General features: G+C 38.8%; 1 protein-coding gene and 1 long non-coding RNA gene across 2 annotated transcripts in view; one reads left to right on the top strand and one right to left on the bottom strand.

Annotated features, from left to right (window-relative positions):
• Positions 1 to 22606, top strand: part of SYNPO2 (synaptopodin 2) — a 95693-nt gene that overhangs the window by 59023 nt on the left and 14064 nt on the right. Inside the window, exons 2-4 of the mRNA XM_026848033.1 lie at positions 4958 to 5109; positions 9425 to 10218; positions 13553 to 15735. Coding sequence (XP_026703834.1) covers positions 4958 to 5109; positions 9425 to 10218; positions 13553 to 15735 — 3129 coding nt within the window. The remainder of the gene's footprint in view (positions 1 to 4957; positions 5110 to 9424; positions 10219 to 13552; positions 15736 to 22606) is intronic.
• Positions 7641 to 22606, bottom strand: part of LOC113479764 — a 70055-nt gene continuing 55089 nt past the window's right edge. Inside the window, exons 2-5 of the long non-coding RNA XR_003398335.1 lie at positions 14432 to 14550; positions 10527 to 10581; positions 9369 to 9456; positions 7641 to 7793 (exon numbers count right to left, since the gene is read on the bottom strand). This is a non-coding gene — a long non-coding RNA (uncharacterized LOC113479764). The remainder of the gene's footprint in view (positions 7794 to 9368; positions 9457 to 10526; positions 10582 to 14431; positions 14551 to 22606) is intronic.

The following is a 22606-nucleotide window of genomic DNA, read 5'->3' as shown; positions in this document are numbered from 1 at the left end:
AGGGAAGTGTATTTCCACTACATCCAGTGGCAATATTTTTTGTTCTGTTGTCTAAAAGCTGCTGGAAAACTGAAAAGGACTAGTAAATAGTTCTGAGAACAACTCATGGTTTGGAAAAGTTGCTTTGAATTGAGAATATCTCTATGCAAATATATGTATATTGTAAAGCCACAGAAGTCTTACTTTAATAGATAAAGGTTTAAGATAAATGGATTGTGCTTATGCCCAGAATGCTCATTTTCTAGATTGGTTAGTCAGCCAGGCTGAGCAATCACTGAGCCTGACTGCTCAAACTACATCTAAAGCATATCGCTTAGACACACCCCCCAAATACAGGTGTTTACTCCTACTAGCACACCAGAAAAAAACTAAGATATATATCATCCTTCCAAAAAGTCACTGGCAAAAGCAAGAATATGAAATACTCTAATAATATCTTAGCTGCAGAAGTGGAGAACCAGGACTACAGAACACCTCCAAGTCCATTTGCCCCGCTTTAAACCACAACTCATTGACCTTGTTATCAGGTTCAACATACTTCAACTCTCTGATCTGTTTATTATAGGGCTCAGACACACAACCAAGATCATCAGCTGGTAAGCTGAGCCCCGGTTGCTGTCCCTGCAGCCACAAGAAGTAACAGGTGCATCTACTTTAGCTTATTAGCTTCATCAGGATTACATTTCTTGAAGCAAGTTTCTCTGTTATCCTGTTTTACTATATGTTATTTCATAGCATAGAACAGCTTTGGGTTGTACAAACTAAACTGATTTCAGATTAAATCAAAGGAACCGATCTCACACCTGCTACTTGGCAAGGAGTCTCCAGATGACAGAATAAGACTAGAGCTAGTTTAAAGTAAAAACACTACACAAAGCACAAACTACTACAACACACAGGTTGGGCACTCAGCATTCATTTTCTCTACAAAACCCTTCCTTTGCCCCACACTAGCATGAGCACAGCCACTGCGTATCCCTCAGTTTATACATCTTTTTACTGGTTAAGAAACTGACTGAAATTGCCATGTGCTGCAGGCCCCCATGACTACTTCAGCCCCAAAAGCAACCCACAGCAAACTACTATCCCACACTTTCCCCACCACATACCACTGCCTTTGGGATGCTCACCAGCACATCACAGCACCCAGACCCTCACAGGTCTTTATAGACTTTCCTGAAGAGCCTCTGGACAGCCCTCAGTTCCTCGTTGGAGCAGCTGCTTGTGAATAGGTGCCAGGTGAGGGGCTGAGGAGCCTCCACCAGGGGGTGGAGCCCTTCTGTCCCAGGGAGCTGTGATACTGCTGCTCACAGCAGGGTCCTGGCTCCTCCCTGGCGCTGAAGTAAGATCCAGGCTAAATTCTTCACAAAGGAAGTTTCCCCTAAGATTAATATCTCTGTGGACATAGGGAATTGCTCAGCACTTGACATTTTAAGCAGCAAGTGGCACTCCTGATAGTGGGAAGATCTGGATGCAGAAGTAATCTGGGAACAAAAAGAAATGATGTGCCTCAGATAAATTGTCTGAGTAATCCAGCACTGTTTCTCACACCCTCTCGCAACAGCAATCTAAGCACCTGAAATTAGAGAATAGTATATCAAAAGACAGAATAACCTGAAGTCTTTATGTACAAATATTTATATACAACACTTTAATAATCTTAAAAATTCAGAAATTTGAATCTCCTTATGGGCAAAGAATGCACAGCATTGACTAAGGTCAGTGCTGCTGCAACGCCAATACACCTTGTACTCTGATTTCCTTAAAATTTCTGGAACTCAGAGTAAGTATTTACATTGCCATTTCACTGGAAATTTTGTGGTTGAAAGAAAAAAAAAAAAAGGCATTCTAACAAGTGCATGATATATAACTTGAATAATAAAAAGGAAGAGGCCTGACTGAGTGGGAGCAGCAATACAGGCAACACCAGGAGACAGTGGGCTAAAAGCTCTTGGCCCAGGAACAGCTGGTGTCACTAATGGTATAGGCTCATCATTGCTGTGTTATACCTGTATTGCAAATGAAAAGCCAAGAAAATCTTTACAAACATATTTTTCTAGTAGTGAGATCCCATTCAAAAATTTTATGGGGAAAAACTGCTCCTTCCCAAAGAAAACTCTGGCCCAAAGTAGATAGGAGAAACAACTGAGGAAGCCTGGGCTGCACTGTAAGGAAAGAGCAATTACTAGTTTTGGAAGAATCCCTTCTGCTTTACAACCAAATATTCCTTTAAGTTCCCAAGAACTGGATAAAGGTTTCTTACTCTCCCCTGTGTGACCAAGTTGTATTTCTGCTAACAAAGGCAGCTTTTGTTTCCCAGTGGGCTGTCAAAGGCTTTCTGCCAAAACTTCCTTTGAGAGATAATTGTCCACTAAACACATATTTTAAAAGGAAGATCCTGCTCTCCACAAATCTTCTTGGGATTTTTTTTTTTGTCGTTTTTCTTTTTTTTTTCCCCCCAGAAATCTGAAAAGTTTTGGTTTACAGAAGTAAATAAATTTGCTCATTTTTGTGGGCTTCCAGTGAAGAGAAATAAACAACTACAGCTTGCCTGGCAAGGCAGTCTACATATTGCTGAGTAACCTGGTCATATCCTGAGGCTAAAATAACACAAATGATGATGGATACTTCTGTCCTACAGCAACCTGCTATAATTTACTATGCAACCTGCCCTTGATCACATTTTTGTCAGTGCTCTCTCCTCCCTTTTATTCCCCCAGCAGAAACACCAAAACCCCCCGATAATATTGAGGTGATTTTATATAGACATTGTTCAAATTTGGTAGGCACAAGTGCCCCTGGCGGAGGCTAAGAAAAAGGCTGACATACATTCAGAACCATTAATATATACAGCATGTGCAGTATGATCCTGAAAGGGCAAAATCATGTTAAAGGTTTATGTAGATAAACCTCGAAATACAATAGTGACAGGAAATTTGCTCTAATGTGCACATGAAGTGAAATGCTACCAAAGAGTGAGGTATAGTGATTTACAGTAATTTCTTTCCTGGATGACTAGTCAAAGAAGGGGCTGAGTGCTTTTATATGACGGTCCAAATATCTCACAATTGAGATCTTTCAACAATTCACAAAGCAGCAGAAAAGACCTTTAAAGTTCTTTCAAGAACTTTAAAAGAAATTCAATGCCCTTGTCTATTTTCTTTGAACGCTACCAAGGAGTTTGTTTAAAAAATTATGAAACTGGTTGAGCTGTCTAGCAAGTCATGTAGACCTATGAACATGGTACATTTGTACTTTTGCTTTTTGACATAAATCACTGAAGTTATGGAATGATTAACAGTTTCTCTCCTGAGACAGCTGTAATGGTAATCTCTGACAGAACTGACCCCAAATTCTCAGACACTTAATAAAGAAACAGAAACAAGTTTTCTTCTCACAGTCTAGGTATCACATCATGCTTTCTCAGAGTTCACATGTTGCTATAATTGCTGTTCGCATGTTTTTTGAAAAAGGGTCACTCTAAATTCTTCCTAGCATCCACATTAAATATTTACATTCAGGCCTAAGATGTCTTGTAAAATTTTAATAGCATACCCTCCTATTTAAAAAAAAAAAAATAACAAAACCTCAGCCCAAATCCTAGCTCATATATGAAGCAAAACATTCTAAACACTGTCTAAACTGTCATTTCTTCCCAAAGTGCCAGGATGTTTATGCTCTTGCCTAAGAGGAGATAAACAGAGCAGCATACCACTCCATATTTGTAAATGTTAACTCTGCAAGGTAGAAGCTGCCTTCTGTATGCACCAGGCTTCTGTTTCTTCACTGGTCAAAAAGCCATAATATGACATATGGGTATGTGTAAACTCAAACAACAATCTATGACCCTGCCACAGAAAAACATGCAGTCGCAATCTTTATTCCACATATCATCCGGACTCCAAGAAACTTTTCAAAATTGTCTCCAGAAATGCATCTGGAGTGTGGTAGATCTATACCACTTCTTTAAAAATACTGTGAGGATCACATATCGACCCACCAACCAAATATTGTATAAGGCCAAAGTACTCGCACCAACAGGTAGAAAATTGAAAGCAAAGAACCCAAAGACACCCCTTTTATGTGGATGTGTCATTCCAAAATAGACTCCTGCAAGCATCCTGGTTAATATAACATACTGTTTGCCAAATATGTACTTTAAAAATAGCAGTCAAATGTATGGCATACCTTGAGCGATGTTTAAGCTGTCTATGTTTTGTTATACAAAGACTATGATAAGTTAGAACATGCTGCCAGTGGAAAAAGAAGTGAAACAGCAAAAACTGAGCTGCATAAGATTCTTGAATGAGTACTTAATGGAGAAGGTCAAACCATAACAGGCATGTCTTAAGTTTAATAAATCAGAACACTTAGTCAGATGACTAAACATGGATTTAGGATCTCCGGTGATTCAGATGTTTATGGTTTGGCAACTAAACCTACAGTTGGGCATCTAAGGAAAAGTGTCTGGTATACCAGAAGTCTGTATACCTACAGCATGTAGATATTGACATTCTGCCCAGAAGAGCCTGAAGTTATACACTCTTCTTTAAAAATCTTGGTGTAGATTTCAGTTTTAGCAGTATTTCGTTTTGTGAGAAACTAATAATGTAAGATTTTTTGCATTTCTGCTAAACCCTGATCAACTGATTGTTGTTCCTCAGAACAACAGAAACTTCTGTGTCTCCCTGTTTAAAAAAAAAAAAAAAAATCCAGCCTCTATGACATCTATCTCACAAGCTCAGTAAAGCAGAAGTTTTGCATTTGTTATTACTGGCCAGAACAGTATTAACCTCAGCTGGGACAAGTTATTAATTTGTGTTACTAAAACTTCTTTTATGATCGATATTACTCATCCTTTTTCTTTTGTACAGGCAAAAGTAAGTTGAGGACAAAGTTGCTGTTGTTTTCAAATGAACACTAATTGTGCAATTTGGAATTTGTTTTTGACTCGTAGGTTCGCAGCAAGAGCAAAGCAGCTAAGGCTGGACTGTGTGAGGGAGATGAGGTGGTGTCTATCAATGGCAAGCCTTGTGGAGACTTAACTTATGCTGAAGTTATTGTTCTGATGGAAAGCCTGACTGACGTCCTGCAGATGCTTATCAAGAGGTACAGGAATGCTCAGAATGCTTTGGTGCGATTCTGTTCAGTGAACCACATGGAAAATGCACCCATTTTGCAGACTTACACTGTGAGCTTCTGATAGTCCTCATTAATGTCTGGAAAATGGAGGGAAGACAGATTATTTGACCTGAAGGAATAAAGTCGTATATGATTTGAACAGCACAGTTCAGGCACATAATCAAGAGTACAGTCTCCAAATGTAATGATTTTATTTCTTATTAAGTATTCTTAATACTTACAAGGTGTCCACCACCATATTTACATACTGCAGAGTCTTGAGTTCAATTATTCTTTCCACCCCTTTGAAGTACTGAAGTGTTGTTATTCCCCATAGATAGGGAAGTGAGGCTTACAAAAAGCAAAGGCTGTACAGATGAAGAAAGTGTGTCACACAGATATGCCTTGATGATGACATGGCAAATGATCGTCTTTGGTGGCAAAATGTGTTAGTAGTCAGGAGGGGGAGAGAGTCTGGAAATCATGAATTCTATTTCTGTAGCTGTTATCACTTCACTAGATGAGGTGGGGCAAGTCACTTATAGCTCTCTGGGTCTCAGCTTCTCCATTTATAAAATAGTGATAGTGAATTTCAGTTTTATTTGAAAATACTTTGAGCTTCTTAGAGAACCTTCATGTAAATTTACAAGCCAGCCATCACTACTGCTCACTGCACATCAGTATATCTCAATGACTGTTCTGTCATTGTCATCAGTGTAATTTATGCAATCAGGATAATACATGCAATCTTGAGTTCAGAATCACCTACAGTAAGCACATTCTCCCCAGACTCTGAATTCAGACAAGATGAACTCTGAATTGCCTTCAGTATAGGTCAGAAGAAGAAAATACCTGAGACTTCCAAACTCCTTGTAAGGAATTATGGCTCTCACCTAAGCTACTGCAGTTCCCTGTCTGCTGTCCCACAGACAGGACCAGGAGGACAGAAGGGGTCAGGGACTTGTCACAACAGCTAACAGAGCAGTGTCACTGGAAAGGCTGAAAGGACTGTAATGCAAAAAAGACACTTGTCTCTGGTTACCAGGGATGTCTAAATAGCATGTGAAACTCCTCTGCGGTTTCTGCAACCTGTGTAAAGAAACTTTCCTAAAATGTCCAGTAGTTCAAAGTTACAATCTGCCTTCAAAATGAGATGCTCTAAAGGAATATTTTACTTACAACAGACATTTTGCATGGTCTATCTGTGCATGTTGTCTTGGGCTGAGTAATGGATCGATGTGATGAGATCAGAGAGGATTACAGTTTACCTTCTCCATAGTGCATAGCTCTTATTTCTGGTTCAGCAGTGTACCATTTAAATGCTCCTCATGTGATATCTGCATTCTTCTGGTTTTAATTCATAACATGACTACTGAAACTGCACTTGTAAAAATGATACTTGTGGCTGACCAGCTGTCTTCTTTGCAGGCATAGAAATAGCTCCATATGCTTTAATTCCTGCCTGTTGCTGCTCTCTAACTGATATTTTAGTTGGTCTGAAGGGCACAGTATGTTCTAGCTTAAAGTGGCAGCACATCTTCCATTCGCTTCATTGCCCGTTTGAATGTATGGCAAATAGCAAGACACCCCTGAAAATCAGAACCAAAGCAGAGTGCTCAGGCCACATAATTCAGTGTTTCATGGAATGAAAATGTGTCTGTTAGAAGTTTTAAGAAATTTGCAGTTGCTCAACACTCTGAAAAGGACTAATATGTTCTAAAGGAATTCACCATGAGAATCTTCGGATTTCTCCTCATCAGCTCATCTCCCCCAACTCCCAGCCCCTACTATCAGTATCTTCCAGGGTATGGGAGAATAAACTAAAACACTTCTTCTCCCCTGCCACCACCTTTGCGGGTAGTAGCCCTCTCAGTACTCCCACTAGAAGGATTTTTCAGAAAGTGCCTTAGCAACCTTTGTGAACAATGAGAAGCATATCCCTCCTTTCCTGAGCAGCCACTTGTTAGAAGCCATCTCAAGAAATCATGAGGAAGGAATAATGCATAATTAAAGTGGTGTTCCAATGGTGATGTTTACATCCAAGCATCTTTCATTGGTAGGGAAGAATATTTCTCCTTGGGAAGCTTCAGACTGTTCCTGACCTATTTGCATGAAGGATGAGATTTTCACAGGCATTCATTGTTGGACTAATTCTGCTCTTACTAAGCTTACTGGGAAGAAAATTAGGCTTTCGATGTAGTTTTTAAAATGTTACTTGGTCTTTGATGTCTACAAAAAGTTCTCCCAATCCCCTGTAAACCACAGTCAGTGACTGACCAGCAGTGCCCACAAAATCGTTTTCCAGGATCAGAGGAAAGAGACACCCTGCAGGGCGGGCACTCTCCAGATGCCATGTCAGGGAGCATCTTACTGACCTTCCCGACAAATGCTGAACAGATGTATCCGGGAAATATTGACAGTGGGGACAGAAACAGAGAAGCTAGCCCGCCCTTTTCACATTAATGTTAGCAACTCTTTGGACTACTGCTGAGTCTAGAAAGAAAATTTCTAGGGGGAAGTAGGGAGTGTGCTCAGTGCATACCAAAATGAAATGCACCATGTAGGGAGTAAAACATGACTCTGAGACAAACCCTGCTGTGCTGACTCCATGAGTTCTGCTTCCTTCCTGGAATTACACCAGGGGTATTGTTCCTGCAGTGAGCTGGAAAGACCTGGAACAAAAATAATAATTTGACAAAACAGAATCTTAAATGACAAAAAGATATCAGACCCAGTGTTCTGCCTCTTGACACATGGATACACATTTATGTCTATGTAGAGTAGAAGTATATCCGTAAGTAGCAAGGGCCTTTTAAGGTGGAAATCTTTCCCTCTCACACATACACACAATCCCTCAGCTACCAATAAAAGCTAACATTTAGCTGGCCCGGCCCCCAGTCTTATATCTTACAAGGAAATGTTTACAGATTTCTGTAATTTATCTGTACTTAAGACCAGTACAATTGATCATCCAAATAGCACAATACAGCAGCAGCATTTACAAGGAGCTCCCTATGTTAAAATCTGTCCGACTTTATGTAGCTCCATATGTGGTTGAATGGATGTTACATATTTTGTGCTATGTGAGGCAGACTCATACTGCTATAAACAGTATGCTGCACGGCTAGAAAAGCAAGTGATATTGAAGTTTCTTCAGTGTACTGACAGATTTATTTGTTCTGTTTCTTCTTCCAGCCTTTCTTTGTATGGGGTTCCAAAGTTTCAGACTACATGGGACTTGCTTTTGATTTCAGAATTCTCCATGATACTTGATATTAATACTTTACTGAGGCTGAGGGTACCTACTGCTTCCCTCATTTGAAAAAGTGCTTTGCTACTTTCTATTAACAGAAAGCCTTAATAAAATGGTGCAAGTCTCACTGTACAGAAATGGATTCTTCTGGAATTAATAATAGCCAGTATGGCCCAGAGTACTCAAAGAAGCATCTAGACTACACTAGGAGACCTAACATCAGTAAAACAGCCTAACTGGGTCAGGAGAATGAATAGTTTAAAAAAGGAAGCTACACTGAGGTACACAGTAGGCTTCAGGAAGTCAAAGTAACATTTGCCAGTTAAAAATATGTATTTTTTAATAACTAGGAAATATTGCATGGGTTCACTACCCTTTTACACTGGATCACTGGAATAGGCCCAGAATGTTTTAATTATTCCATGATATATAAGGATGATGGTCCTCACAGGAATTCTTTGAATACGTATTTTAAGTATTCATTCCCCTCCCTCTGATCCTCAACTAGTACTTACCTATTCCTTAGAGAGTAAACTATGTGGGACAGGAACAATGAGCATGGTGCCTAAAACAGCTTTAAACAGTTGCAGTAGTACCCACAGAGACAAAAATTAACCACACTTCTGGTGTCACGCAAAGTTAATTTTCTCATGAACACATGAAATATGAAGAACTATTGTCCCAGAAGTCTCAGTAGCATTTGTCTGGAAACACTATAAAAGAAATGTGTCTGTGAAAGCAAACTAATGTTAAGAGTGATATAATTCAACATTGCAGAAGGATGGGAGCAGGATCATAGTTTTACCGTAGTAGTATAATTTCCCTTTTACTGAACTATTAAGTTGGAGAATTTTGAAGGATACAGAGATGCATCAATTTAAGACCTCTACATTCTGGGAAAATTCTTCTACTTAAATGGACCTGCTAGCAGGTACCACAATTAATATAGGGGAAAAAGTAATATACAGAAATTGTTTTTTGTAACTTTACTTACAATTGCTGTGTTTACAGCAGCATAATTTCTTGAATTACTCATTTATGTATGTGCAGATCCTCCAATGGAATAAATGAAACTTTGAGTGCTGAAAGAGAAAATGAAAAGCACGATACCATAAAAAATGAGGACTATAGGGAGAGCACTACACTGCAAATTAACACAGCGCAAGAGATACCCCATGGAGATTTATGCATCACAGAGATATACAGTGAGACTCACCAGGGAACAGGAGAAAGCAACATACACTTTTCTGAAATGAAACAAGAGACCACACAGAGCCACAGGATTGCTCCTAAAGTGATAGGCACCTCCAAAGTGCTCGTGACAGATGAGGCTGCTTTCAGAGGGAAGACAGAAGAAAGAAGGCCAGGTACTATGGTTGAGCTGCAGCTGTCCCTCTCAAATGACGCACACAAGGGCACCAGTGCTCCTGCTGTGACTCTCTTAGGGGCAGAAAAATGCACCCCTTCAGGAAGAGGACCCAGTGTACAACAAGATGGGACTAGCCCTGTAATTGCAATTCCCCTGGGCATGAAAGAGAGCAACATCCAGTGGTCAAGCAAAGTAGTCCAGTTTTCTAGTGGCAAAGAGGTCAAGAGGATCCAAGGTGCAGCTCCATCTCTCCCCAGGGTGGAGGTGATCCTAGACTGTTCAGACAGAGAGAAGGAAGCACCCAGGTCTCTAGCTGAAAGGGGGTGTGTTGATTCTCAAGTGGAAGGAGGGCAGTCAGAAGCACCTCCTTCTGTCCTCTCCTTTGCAATCGCATCAGAAGGCACAGAGCAGGGAGAAGACGACCAGCACTCGGAAAGGGATCACAGACCTCTCAAGCACAGGGCAAGGCACGCAAGTAAGTATGTCCCATCTAATCATATGCACTGCCTGAGGGTATCTTTTGTAACTTTAAACATAATTCCAGAATTTAGTCTGTATTAGAAAAAAAATGTTCAGTTTTTTTCTGCAGTTTTCTAACTTTCCCTCTATCTGTTTCTTTTAAATGATGTTTCTGCTCTTGCTTTATATATTATTTCGGGTTAATACAATGGTCCTGGTGATGAGCCAAGTGTATAGCCATGCCTTAACTGTGCTGAATAACTTTGCTTGGTAGACTTCCACTTTGAAATTAACTCATTACTTTGTCCAACTAAAAATACTTACATCTCAAAAAAAAAGCTGAATTCCACTGGTCTTTTAATGTATATTCAGAGGTAATCTGTAAAATATTAACAAAAAAAGCAAGTTGCTTGCACATGTCTAAATGAATCCTGGGGATTTCTCCTTTTATAGCAAAAAGTTTGTGTTATTTGCATCATCTAAAATCAAAGCCATGCCACTGCTCTTAAAAGTTAATAAAAAAGGCTAGCAGAAAAGCTTGATGTTGCCTGCAGAAGAGATTTTGACAGACACTAGCATGTGTATAACCGTTACATGATCCCTCCAGTTTTGCCAGTCTTCTCTAGACTGTAAAGTGAACACGCTATTTTTTCTGACTCCCATACCCAGAGGTCAGCTTCAAAATGTGTCCAAGAAGTTTACATGAAAGTAAACTTGAAACTGGGTCCAATATTAATTGAGTGTAGATACAGATTATCTATCTATCTATCTATCTATCTATCTATTAATTTATTTATTTATTAATTATTTAATTCATTTGGTACCTTTCTATTGGTTGCTTGCTCTTTCCCAACAATGTTAAGAATCCTGTCTGGGGATTTAGTAGCAGCCGTATGTCAAAAGTGCTTGAATGTGTGCAGTGATATACTGTAGCAACAAGCCATTTCATAGGCAGTGTTGGAATTAGTCTGCTAACCCACTGCTAATTCCTCTGTAAGCATATTTTTAGCATGATAACCATTTGTATCTTATTGGCAAGTAGATTAAGCAGTTACTTATGCCTAAGTGTCTGTATGCAATCCACATATTTTTGGCATATTAAATGAAGCGTAAAAGTGCACATGCTTTACATTTTGCCTGAGAAGCTAGAACCAACTGTGGGACTGTGCCTGTCTTAGAGAATTACTTGCAGTGCCTGGCTAATAAGGCGAAAGTACAAAGAATGAACTACATATTACATGATAAACTCTTCTTTCAAGTAGGAATTGATCTATGACAATTTCAGTTCCTTCTAATCTAGCAGCAGGTCATTATCCTTAGGAACTACTGATTTAATCTATAAAAATGTTTGCTATTATTATTACTATTATTATTATTTGTAAAATCCTATCTACACATTAGAACAAACATAATGCCAAGCATAGGGAAATAAAGCAAATACTATGCATGTTTATTTAAAAGTTAGAGCACAGCACTGAAGTCTAAACTAGAGAAGAGCATTTATTATAAGTGTTTGATGTCTTTAGCAGACATTTTCTCTTTAGATAGTCATCAGATTATATTTATCTGAACAGGTAACATTTCTTAAACCGTCTTTTGAAACTATTTATTAACTAACTATCCAGATGAATTAAGAAAAAATACGCTAGTAAAATTAAAATTTTCAATATTTGCTTTCCACAGAACTGTATGGGTACCTGGTGAATCCCTTTCCCAGAAAAAAAACACTCAATGCTGGTGCAGGCAGCTTATTTCAAAGTGTAGAATTTACATGCTTTCTGTTTGCAGAGATTAACAATAAAGCACATACTTTTGGAAAATTCTTCAGTGACTACTGTAAGCATTTGAACCGCCAGAGGACTGAGCCAAGGATTTGGCCCTCTCACCATAAAATATTTTGGTGATTGCTGGTTCAGGTGGTATGTTCTTTTCTCTTTTATAGGTTCTTGTGAGAACCATTGGTCCAGTCATGCTGTCATCTGGCATAATGGCAAAACTCCAATTGTCTTTAATAGGAGAAGTATCAGACTACACCTACTGACATGGCTAAAAGAATCTTTATAGAAAATACATCACAAGTCTTTCTTTAATGAGTTTGCTTTATCCTAGCAAAAGACACTAAATTTACTGTTCTGTTTTAATATATCAGAGGCATGCTTTTTCCTTTTGAAATTAAGTGGAAGGGGACCACTGATTTAGGCTGGAAGAGCTTTAATGCTAGCTTTTTTAAAGGGAGAAGCTATTGAGGTTGTCATTCATGAGATGCAGTGGTAGAATATAAGGAAGGGAAAGAAACAGGGACACCACCTGACTAGCATTGCCCCATGAGGCACATGCTTCGTGTCGAATAACAAGGAAGCAGTCATGCTGACGTACAGTGCATCTATCAGCTTTACAGCTGCATCTATTCCTGTTCCACATGACTTGATGAAAACCAATGATTTATGCTTTAACAAATATGTATTATTGACTTATGCTAGTGAATACTCTTGAGAAGTTAGTTGAGTCTCCTTGATTCGGTTGTTAAATATGCATTCATTCTTGCCACATTTTCAAAATAAATAGTCTGGAGCCGTTATATCGTATACAATTTTGGATTATGTTTCAGGCAAGTAATGCTTCTTAAAAAAATGAAACCTGCTTCCATTGAGTACCATGGCCAAACTCCCATGTCTTCCAAGAGGCTGAAAGTTAATGCTAATAGTTTCTGTGTATGCCTTTGTGAATGTATATTTGTTTTTAAATAGTTAATAGATAGAAGCATACCTACTTTTAGAAACTATATGCATTTTGTTATTCATATGAGTAAAATAAACGCATAAATGGCAGAAGCTGCTACCACCATCAGACAGAATACACTCAGTTTCATTTGGTCTCAGATGTTAAGCAGTCATGGGCACGGCTGGCTGGAAATGTCTGCTGTAAGCCTAGGAACTGTGGTCAAACAATTGGTAAATACCAGACCATAGAAATGGAATAAATGAGAAAATATTGTCAGCCTGTTGCTGCTGAGATTATTTATGGGAATAAAAATCAAGAACACTAGAAATAACGACACATGTAACAATGCTGTTGAACTAAGAAAGTCCTAAAGAAAGTGATGTGGCCTTTGAACTTGCATGGGTGTGTCTCTAAGGAACGCTGAGTATGGAATTTTTAACACAGTCGATACTGTGGGAAAGCTTAAGTATAATGACTCCTCCACACAAAAGAAAAGAAATGTCTTAATATGGGGGAAGGAGACAGTGGGTAAATTTCAGTATAGATAAATGTGGAACTATTTGTTGTTAGTCTCCTTGTACTTTTGTGGGCTGTGTGTTATTAAATGTGCACTTCAATTGTTTCCACAGGGCTCCGGCGAAGTGAGAGTCTGTCAGAGAAGCAGGTCAAAGAAGCCAAATCTAAATGTAAAAGTATTGCATTGCTGCTGACAGCAGCTCCCAATCCCAATTCCAAGGGGGTGTTGATGTTCAAGAAGCGTCGTCAAAGGGCAAGAAAATATACTTTAGTCAGCTACGGTACTGGGGAGTTAGAACGTGACGAAGACGAGGGTGAAGAAGGTGAAGGTGAAGAGGGGGACAAAGAAAACACTTTTGAAGTGAGTTTGCTTGCAACAAGTGAGTCAGAAATAGATGAAGATTTCTTCTCTGACATTGATAACGACAGTAAGATTGTGACGTTTGATTGGGACAGTGGTCTACTTGACGTTGAAAAGAAGACAAAAAGTGGAGACGAGATGCAGACGCTTCCAGAGAGCACAGGTAAAGGGGCCCTCATGTTTGCCAAGAGGCGGCAGAGGATGGATCAGATTACAGCTGAGCAAGAGGAGGTGAAGACACGCACAGTGCATACAGAGGAACAAAGGGAAGCCACCATGTCAGAGAACTTCCAGAAAGTAAGCTCTTCAGTCTATCAAACAAAAGAGGAAGAAATGTCAAGACAGCAGACCTCTGTGAGCAAAAGCTACACAGACATGAGCCAGAATCACAGCAAAATGGTACAACAGAATGGCTTTGGTTTAGCACCAGACACAAACCTGTCTTTTCAGTCCTCTGAAGCTCAAAAAGCAGCATCTTTGAATAAAACAGCTAAACCCTTCTCTTCCGGAGTTCAAAACCGAGCAGCTGCACCATTTTCACCCATAAGAACTGTCACTAGTCCTCTTTCAGATATACCAGCACCACCACCTTACTGCTCTATTAGCCCACCACCTGAGGCTTTATACAGACCTGTTTCAGCTCCTGTAGCCAGCAGAGCTGCCCCAACTGTGTGGTCCTTCACCGAGCCAACAGAACACATAGCATCCAGAGATGAAAGGATTGCAGTGCCAGCCAAAAGAACTGGGATACTGCAGGAGGCAAAGAGAAGAAGCACTTCAAAACCTATGTTCACTTTCAAAGAAACACCCAAAGTAAGTCCTAATCCTGCCCTGTTGTCTCTTGTACACAATGCAGAAGGCAAAAAAGGTACTGGAGCTGGTTTTGAGTCAGGACCTGAAGAAGACTACCTCAGTTTGGGAGCTGAAGCTTGCAATTTCATGCAGACTCAAGCATCTAAACAAAAGGCCCCTCCTCCTGTTGCTCCAAAGCCTTCACTCAAGGTCTCTCCTACTGCTGGTACTCCGGTTTCCCCAGTTTGGTCACCTCCAGCTGTGGCTTCTAACAAGGCTCCTTCTTTCCCAGCACCAGCCTCACCTCAGGCAGCACATCCTGCACCACTCAAATCTCCACAGTATCCTCATTCTCCTGTCCATCCCCCAAGTACTCTCAATCTAGCTGGTCCTTTCAAAGGGCCTCAGGCAACTCTAGCAAGTCCCAACCACACACCCAAGACAACACCAGTCACACCGAGTGCTGGAGGAACAAAGCCACCCTTTGAGATGCCACCAGCTATGAGTGGAAAAGGAGCACAGTTATTTGCCAGAAGACACTCTCGAATGGAGAAATATGTGGTAGATTCAGAGACTGTGCAGGCAAACATGGCACGAGCCTCATCTCCAACTCCATCTTTACCAGCTTCTTGGAAATATTCATCTAATGTCCGAGCACCTCCACCTGTTGCTTATAATCCCATCCACAGCCCATCTTATCCTCCTGCTGCTACCAAGTCTTCCTCTAAGTCCACTGCTGCTACCAAAAATACAAAAAGAAAACCTAAGAAAGGTCTCAATGCTTTGGATATTATGAAACATCAACCTTATCAACTCGATGCATCTTTATTTACTTTTCAACCTCCTAGTTCTAAGGAAAGCCTTGCTATTAAGCAGACATCAAAGTTGTCCACTTCAAAGCAAGCTCTACCTTTAAGACCACCTAGTGCTGGCTCTCCTACTAATGTTCGGGCATCTTCAGTGTACTCTGTACCAGCCTACAGTTCACAACCTTCGTTCCAGTCAAATGCCTCTATCCCAGTAAATGAATCATATTCACCTACAAGCTACTCTGCATTTTCTAAGCCAGAAACCACCACATCCTCTTTGTTTACTGCTCCGAGGCCAAAATTTTCAGCAAAGAAAGCTGGCGTCACTGCACAGGTGTGGAAGCCATCAATTATTGAAGAGTAAACCTTATAGCTGAAACCTAGTGTCCATTTTGCTTGCAATCAATTGTTTGCAGTGTTAACCTGGCATACAAACAGTGCCAGTAGTATTCCTTAGCTTACTTAATAACATCAGATATATCACCTCAAATCTGGGTCCAAAATATTTGAACTTTTTTAAGGAATCAAAATAGATAAAATAGATAAAAATAGATTAAAATATTATCAGAGGCTTTATAACCTAACATCTTGAAATGAATAGATATCATTGTATTAGGTAAGCAGGACACTAGGTTTTTGCTTTAGGACTACTACAACAGAAACAACAGTAAGCAATATTCCTGGTATGTCAAATCAATAGAAAAAAAGCTTTCCTTATGGCCCCCTCTCCACTATGTTCTAATGACCTAGGGATTTGAGGACTTTTTTTTTTTAAAAAAAAGAAGTGCCTTATTAAATGATATTAATAGTAATATGTATTACTAACATAGCATAAAATAGATAGAGTATTAGACTCTGACTGATCACTAGCAGAATACAACTGGATAGACCTTTGGCCTGCACAGAGCCCCACTGAAGTCAATCAGAATCTGTCCTGGCTCAAAGGCCCTTCCACAGAAATCTGATTGATCAGCCAAGGGCTTAGTTTGTAAGCTATGTGGATCAGCTGTGATCCAAAATCATTAATTGCCTCTGTGATTTCACAGAGAATTGCTCTAAGAGATGCTAGAGTGTTCTGAAGACTAAAAGTGGTGGAAAGACAGCTGGAAAAATTATTAATGATTTCCCATTTTGGGGAAATTTGACATCCCAAGTGCAGACGTATTTTTAGCCAAAGTTTGCCTTGAATCCAGCAAGTAAGATAGAAACCAGTAAATCAAAATTACTGAACAGAGAGGTGAGCTGGGTTTTGCAGCTGCAATGTAATGCCATAGTTTCATGTGAAAGCACAGTGATTGAGAACTGAAGGGATATATCTATATATCCAAGAGTACTGATTCTTGCAACCAGAGTAGTATATACCACAGAAATTAGCACTTAACAGTAATTCATAAATATGACCATGTCTTCCTATTGGTCTCTCATACACATTTTATTATTTTCACTTGGGGGGTTACAGTGCTTCTTCCCACTTTAAATCTTTTTACTCTGGTCTTACACTTTCACCTTTTACTTGAAGTATTGGGGACTAAGGATTTAAATACTGCTACTGTGGAAAATTCTCAAGAGTCTGTGGCCTTGAAATGAACTGTGTAATACTGCAGTGAATACACAGTCTTACTGAAATTAATGAGCTATATTTGAATAGTTTAGCATGTTTTTCAGTAAGCAGTCCTGCAACATCAGTGGTGCTAGGTCTGAAACAAGGTGTTGTTTCACACTACGGGTATCAAAATTCATCCCAAGTGATAAGCTAAAAATTAAAGCATCAGTCTGTGAATAAAGGTGGCAGAATCTTTTGATATGTTTGTTAAACTACCATTCAGCTAGCTGCAAGCCAGACTACGGATCTTTTATATCATAGGGATTTTAGTAGAACTATCTATCTTGATGAGGAGAACATTCCCCAGTGTGAACAAAATCTTCGTAGTTTGGTCCCTGATGGTAACTCAAACTCCAATCAAAGTTGAGAAGAATGCATTTAGTTGTATATGCAGAAAGCAGACTGGAATTGAAGTCTAATCAAGCCAATAAAAATCACTCCTTTGTATTTTGGGCCTCCAAAATCCTACTCTCACCTTTAACTTTTGGGTTGGGATACTGACTGCATTAGAAGAAAATCACGAAGTGATCCAAGTCCCTCATAAAATTCAGGAGAATTATGGGAAATTTTGAAAAAAAAATAGTTTGGCAAACTCAAGAAATAATTACACTGCATATACCGGGAAATAGAAAGTAGCAATATTTTAATCCTTTAGAAATCTCCCTTCTATCTGTTTTCCACTGTCAATACCTGTATTTTTCTTCTGTCATTAAACTTGTCCCTGTCCCCTCTGCCTGTTTCTTTCTTGGGTTTGGTTGCTATTTTTTTGTTTCACTTACATGTACAGACTGACAGTGTAGTTTATGGGAAATATATTTTCTATTCTATCCTGCTAATAGGAAATCTCCTCCCTCCTCTTTCATTCCCCTTCTTCTTCCCTACACTTTCCCCTCCCTTCCCTTTCCCCTTCCCTTTCCTCCCTCCTTTCCTCCCCTCTAGTAAAAGTTTTATCTGAAGTTACATACACTATTTAAGGTAGATGTTTAAGATACTGGTATCTACTTGGAATAAAGATATCCTACCAAAGATAAGTAGTGCTGCTAAAGGGATATGTAGAAATCCAATCAGCCTTACATTGTCTTACATATTTTTACTTACAGTCTCCTCCTGTAAAACACATCTGTAAATTATAATCACACTTCTGTACTTGTTCACCCTACCACACCAAGAATATTTCCTTAATAAGGAGATTTTTAGCAGTTTTGTACTTCCACCACAAGTGCTGATGTTGATGCATGTGGCTACTAAAAGATAGAGCATCTTACATAGCATGGCCATGAGTCCATATCAGGCTCAGGTCAGTAACTTTTGGAATTCATCACCAGCTACTGAGTATCCGGTATGAAATATGGCAATTATTGAAATCTAACTTCTAGCATATATATGCCTATATGACATATCAGTTTCCAAATAAGAAATAATAAGCATTATTATTATTCTAATTATCAGCAGAAGAAACAAGAGGTAAAACTGGGATATATTCTCATGCAAAGGAAATCAGCTCTCCGGAAAGACAGAAGTCAAGTTAGTAGGAGCTAGAAGAGAGCTGTGGACTGAAACAGAACATTTCAGTTTCCTGAGTTGTCTGTTAGAACTAAATTCACCTGAAATGCACAATTGTCATCTTTAAAATAATTTTGCTATTACTTTCATTTTCAGCACAGCCCAAAAGTTCACTTAGGAAGTCAACTAAATCGTATGCATTTTTACAGCAATAAGCAAAATGTCAGCTTCTGTGGTAGCAATATAAAAATACAGCTATTAGCCTATCTCCTCTTTACTTTGTCCAAAAGAAAAGGAAGTGCATCTATACTGAAAACTTGTATTTTGATCACATTTGGATTTTTTGCTTCTGTTCAAGTATTTCATACGGCCTATAGCAATGACAGAAGAATTTTTTAAGCACCCATAAGAGTTAAAAGCAACACTAGGCCTCTTAACTCAGGTAAGATCTTTTGAAAATTCCATGCAAATTCCAGACCTGAATTCAGTTTCATATATATACATCATTCTACATGCATAGTGCTTGGACCCAACTTGGCTTCAAGACTCTTTTTACTAATCAGGTAAGTCTGTAATTCTTATTAATATTTCAGAAGACTAGCCTACTTAAAGTAACAGTTTTATCCAAAATGTAATCTCTTGTGAAGCAGATATTTAGAGGAGAGTTGACCTGTTCATTGTCATGGGTCCAAATTAAAACCTAATAATGATGTCAAACAGCTGAAATGTCAAGAAAACAAATGCTTTGTGTAGAGAGGAGCCACACAAAATTTCACTTTGAAAGGGCAGTGAGTTTTCTAAGTGTTTATCTGAAAAAGCTATTAGAATTATTTTAATATGACCAGGCTACCAAGATGCAACTGCTTTGTTTCCTATGTAAGGATATTTAACAGTGAGTTTTAGGCCACCTTGAATAACAGTACTTCCAGTATGTTCACAATAAAAGAGAAATGTAATTGGTTTATGTTGGTTTTAGCACATTTAATTATAGCATATACTGGAGGTTTTATACTGCACCAGTTTGCATTTCACATTCTACACAGCCTTTTCATGAAAAGAGATACCTCAATCAAGAGTTTATATACTTTCAGTGACTGATTGTTATAAAACCTGAATTGAGAAGTTTTGTTTTGGAGATGAGTAGCTTTTAGACAAAAAGTTAAAATTTTTGTTCAAAAATAAAAGACAAAATTTAGTTCTTGAACAAAGAACTGCTTAACTTCTCCCCCTTCTCTAGTAAGAAGGGAACCACTCTTACCATGTTCCTGCTCAGCAGAAGATAACATATTATGAAATAAACAGAAAGATATTGCAATGATGGTTTTTTTTCCTGTAGGGACATTTACAGAGTAAGCATTACCATCTCTTACAAGTAAGCCTCATTCCTTTGCTTTCTGTTCTCTCATGGAAGAAATAGTTTTGCTAGTGTCCTAAGATACGTGAAAATATCCAGTGACAATAAGCTGCATGGTTCCAAAAGCACCTGGCTGATAGCATGGAACTTTATAATACACTCATACCAAGGCTTGCAGGAGGGAATGCCCACTTCTAAACACACTGACAATTCACTTTGAGATCAAGCCAATGCCATTTTGAGATCAGTCACCAAAAGGAGGTTTCAGTTAATTTTTGTCTTAAGTCTTCTCGCACTGAGCCTAATTTTATATACCATCAGCTTATTTATTTATTTTATTTTGGATACCTAATTTTATTTTACATGAGACATTCAAGAGTCAAGACACAAAATCAGCCCTTAGACTGTAGTGACCCATTTTGCTGTCACCACACCAATCATGCGGCAATGGGTTTATTTTCTTTTTGGCAGAGTACTGTTATTATTCACATTAAAATGAATGTTCATAATTGACATGAATTTCGACGTGAAATAAAGAAATACTAAGAGGCTGAGGTATCGGTAGGCTCCAAAAAATAGGAAGTGAGGGGCATGGTTGACCCCTCCATGAATTGGAAAATTCGTGGCAGAGTTGCAATTTTGAAAGGAAAAACTACTAGGATTAGAGGGAGCCAAGCAGTGGGGAAATAACTCTAGGAAAAAAGCAGACTGCAGAAGGTAAATACCCATCAGAGGATCATGAAATACTAAAGGTACAAGAGAAGAAATCAATCAGCAAGAAGGGTTTAATTATTCTGCACAGAGATGGCTCACTATTTCCAGCCTTTTGTTGAAATTTTCTAGATTATCCTTGGATGGCAGAGTGCTCACATCACCAGGCATGATTTTTTCCTCTACTATTTACAAAAAGATATTGTGAAAGAACCAAAATGCACATACCCAGCAAAAAGGAAAAAGCAGACCTTATCAATAGAATATTTTACTGAGAAATTACAGATCTAAAACATACTGTCCTAGATAGCTCCTATACACAAGAGTTTTCAGAAGTGCTAAGGTGAACTCTGATAAAAGATTATATGCAATTATAAAGAGAACTTGACACCAGATGATGTGATCTGGGAGCAGCACTGTTTATCAAGTATCCAGGATGACACCTCAACAAAGGACCAGCCTTCCCATCACGCTCCATTGCTCCAGCATCTCTGCAGGGAATCCTCTGTACACTATGAGGTAGGGAAATGCCAGTGAAATGACAGCATTCTTCACGACTAACAATTTGCAAAATCATTCTCCTCTGTTTATCCAGGATCCTTTTCCAGATTTCATAGCTTTAAGAATAAAAAAACCCCAATCAGTTCTAAAATGATCCACTTTTCCAATCTTGCCTTTTTGCCAAAATATGATACAACTTTTCTTGCCTGAAGTCAAACAGCCAGTATTCCACTGACCACTTTGGTGGTTCAGCATGGCAAGTGCAAATCTTATTTACACAGCTTGGCATAATGTTATTCTATAAGGAGTGTACTCAGCTTGAAATAGAATTGTTACACGAAGAAACATGACAAGATCTTCAAAAACTTTTGGATTCAGAGGCTCTGAATTACTAACTGCTGGCAGATTTCTTGAGAAAATATGCGAGCCTGATAATTTCATAGCACACTTGATGCCACTGTCACAACTTCATAGTACCCATAACAATGACTGTTCTTACTTTATAGTAAACATTACCTTTGCCTGTGATTCTATACGGGAAAAGGTGGAATTACTCAAGAGTTATGTTTGACAAGTGCTTTTCAGACTGGTGGCTTACTAGCAGAAGCACTTTCAGTTTTTTATCAAATGGTTCAAAAAGTAGGAAGAATCCTGAAGCTCAGTGAAATACTATGCTGGAAGGATCTCTACAGAGGCAGACTTGAACTCTTCCTTTACAAGCTAAGAGCAACCATATGATGCTATTTCCATGGTTTTAACATTTGCTTGCTTGAATAAGGCAGGCAAAGACTTTATACAGCATGCTAATAAAGTATTCTGTTAACCCTCTGCAGTTCTCAAAGGAAAAATATCTATTCCTGTTTGTAATGATCTTGACAAACTGGTCTTAATTTCAGGGCATGTGAAACGTGCAGACATGTATGCGGTAGCATGTCATAATAACTGCACTTAGACTGAGGAAACTCAGCTGAGAAAAAAACTTGCTGAACCATACTTACAGATTGACTATCTGGATGAAGGTTTACTGTATGGGGTAGTTAATATCACAACAGTGTTTTCAAACAAGAATCCTTGATTCTTTTGTATGTCTTTAGGACATCTTAAAACAGAGTCCCCTCATAATTTCAGGCAATTGAAAGGTAAGATGCTATGAAACTAAGCAGGTCATTTTTAAATAGGTGTAAAGACTAAACTGTTGAACAGATGGCATGTTTCTCTTGATGTTCCCATCTGTATCTGGAACAATAGATTTTAACTGATTAAAGAAATGAACAACAAACAGAAAAAGAGGAGAAACATTACAGAAATAAAAATACACTCCCAAACACTGTAATCGAAGTTGGATTATAAATGGTGACATGGAGCACAACACTCATAGATTTCAGTATGAGCTTTAACTGACTGCAAAGCAAATTGAGTACATTTTTATTAGAAGCAAAAGTCTCCATACAGTAATGACCTATGGGCAAAATTTTCAATTTTTTAAAGAAAGTTTTTGGGAAAAAATACCCACCTTCCCTCCCCCCCCCTCCC

This window comes from Athene cunicularia (assembly GCF_003259725.1).
Source record: "Athene cunicularia isolate RWA chromosome 4 unlocalized genomic scaffold, athCun1 chr4_part2, whole genome shotgun sequence".
Lineage (NCBI taxonomy): Eukaryota > Metazoa > Chordata > Aves > Strigiformes > Strigidae > Athene > Athene cunicularia.
This window is presented reverse-complemented; position numbering and strand designations above follow the sequence as displayed.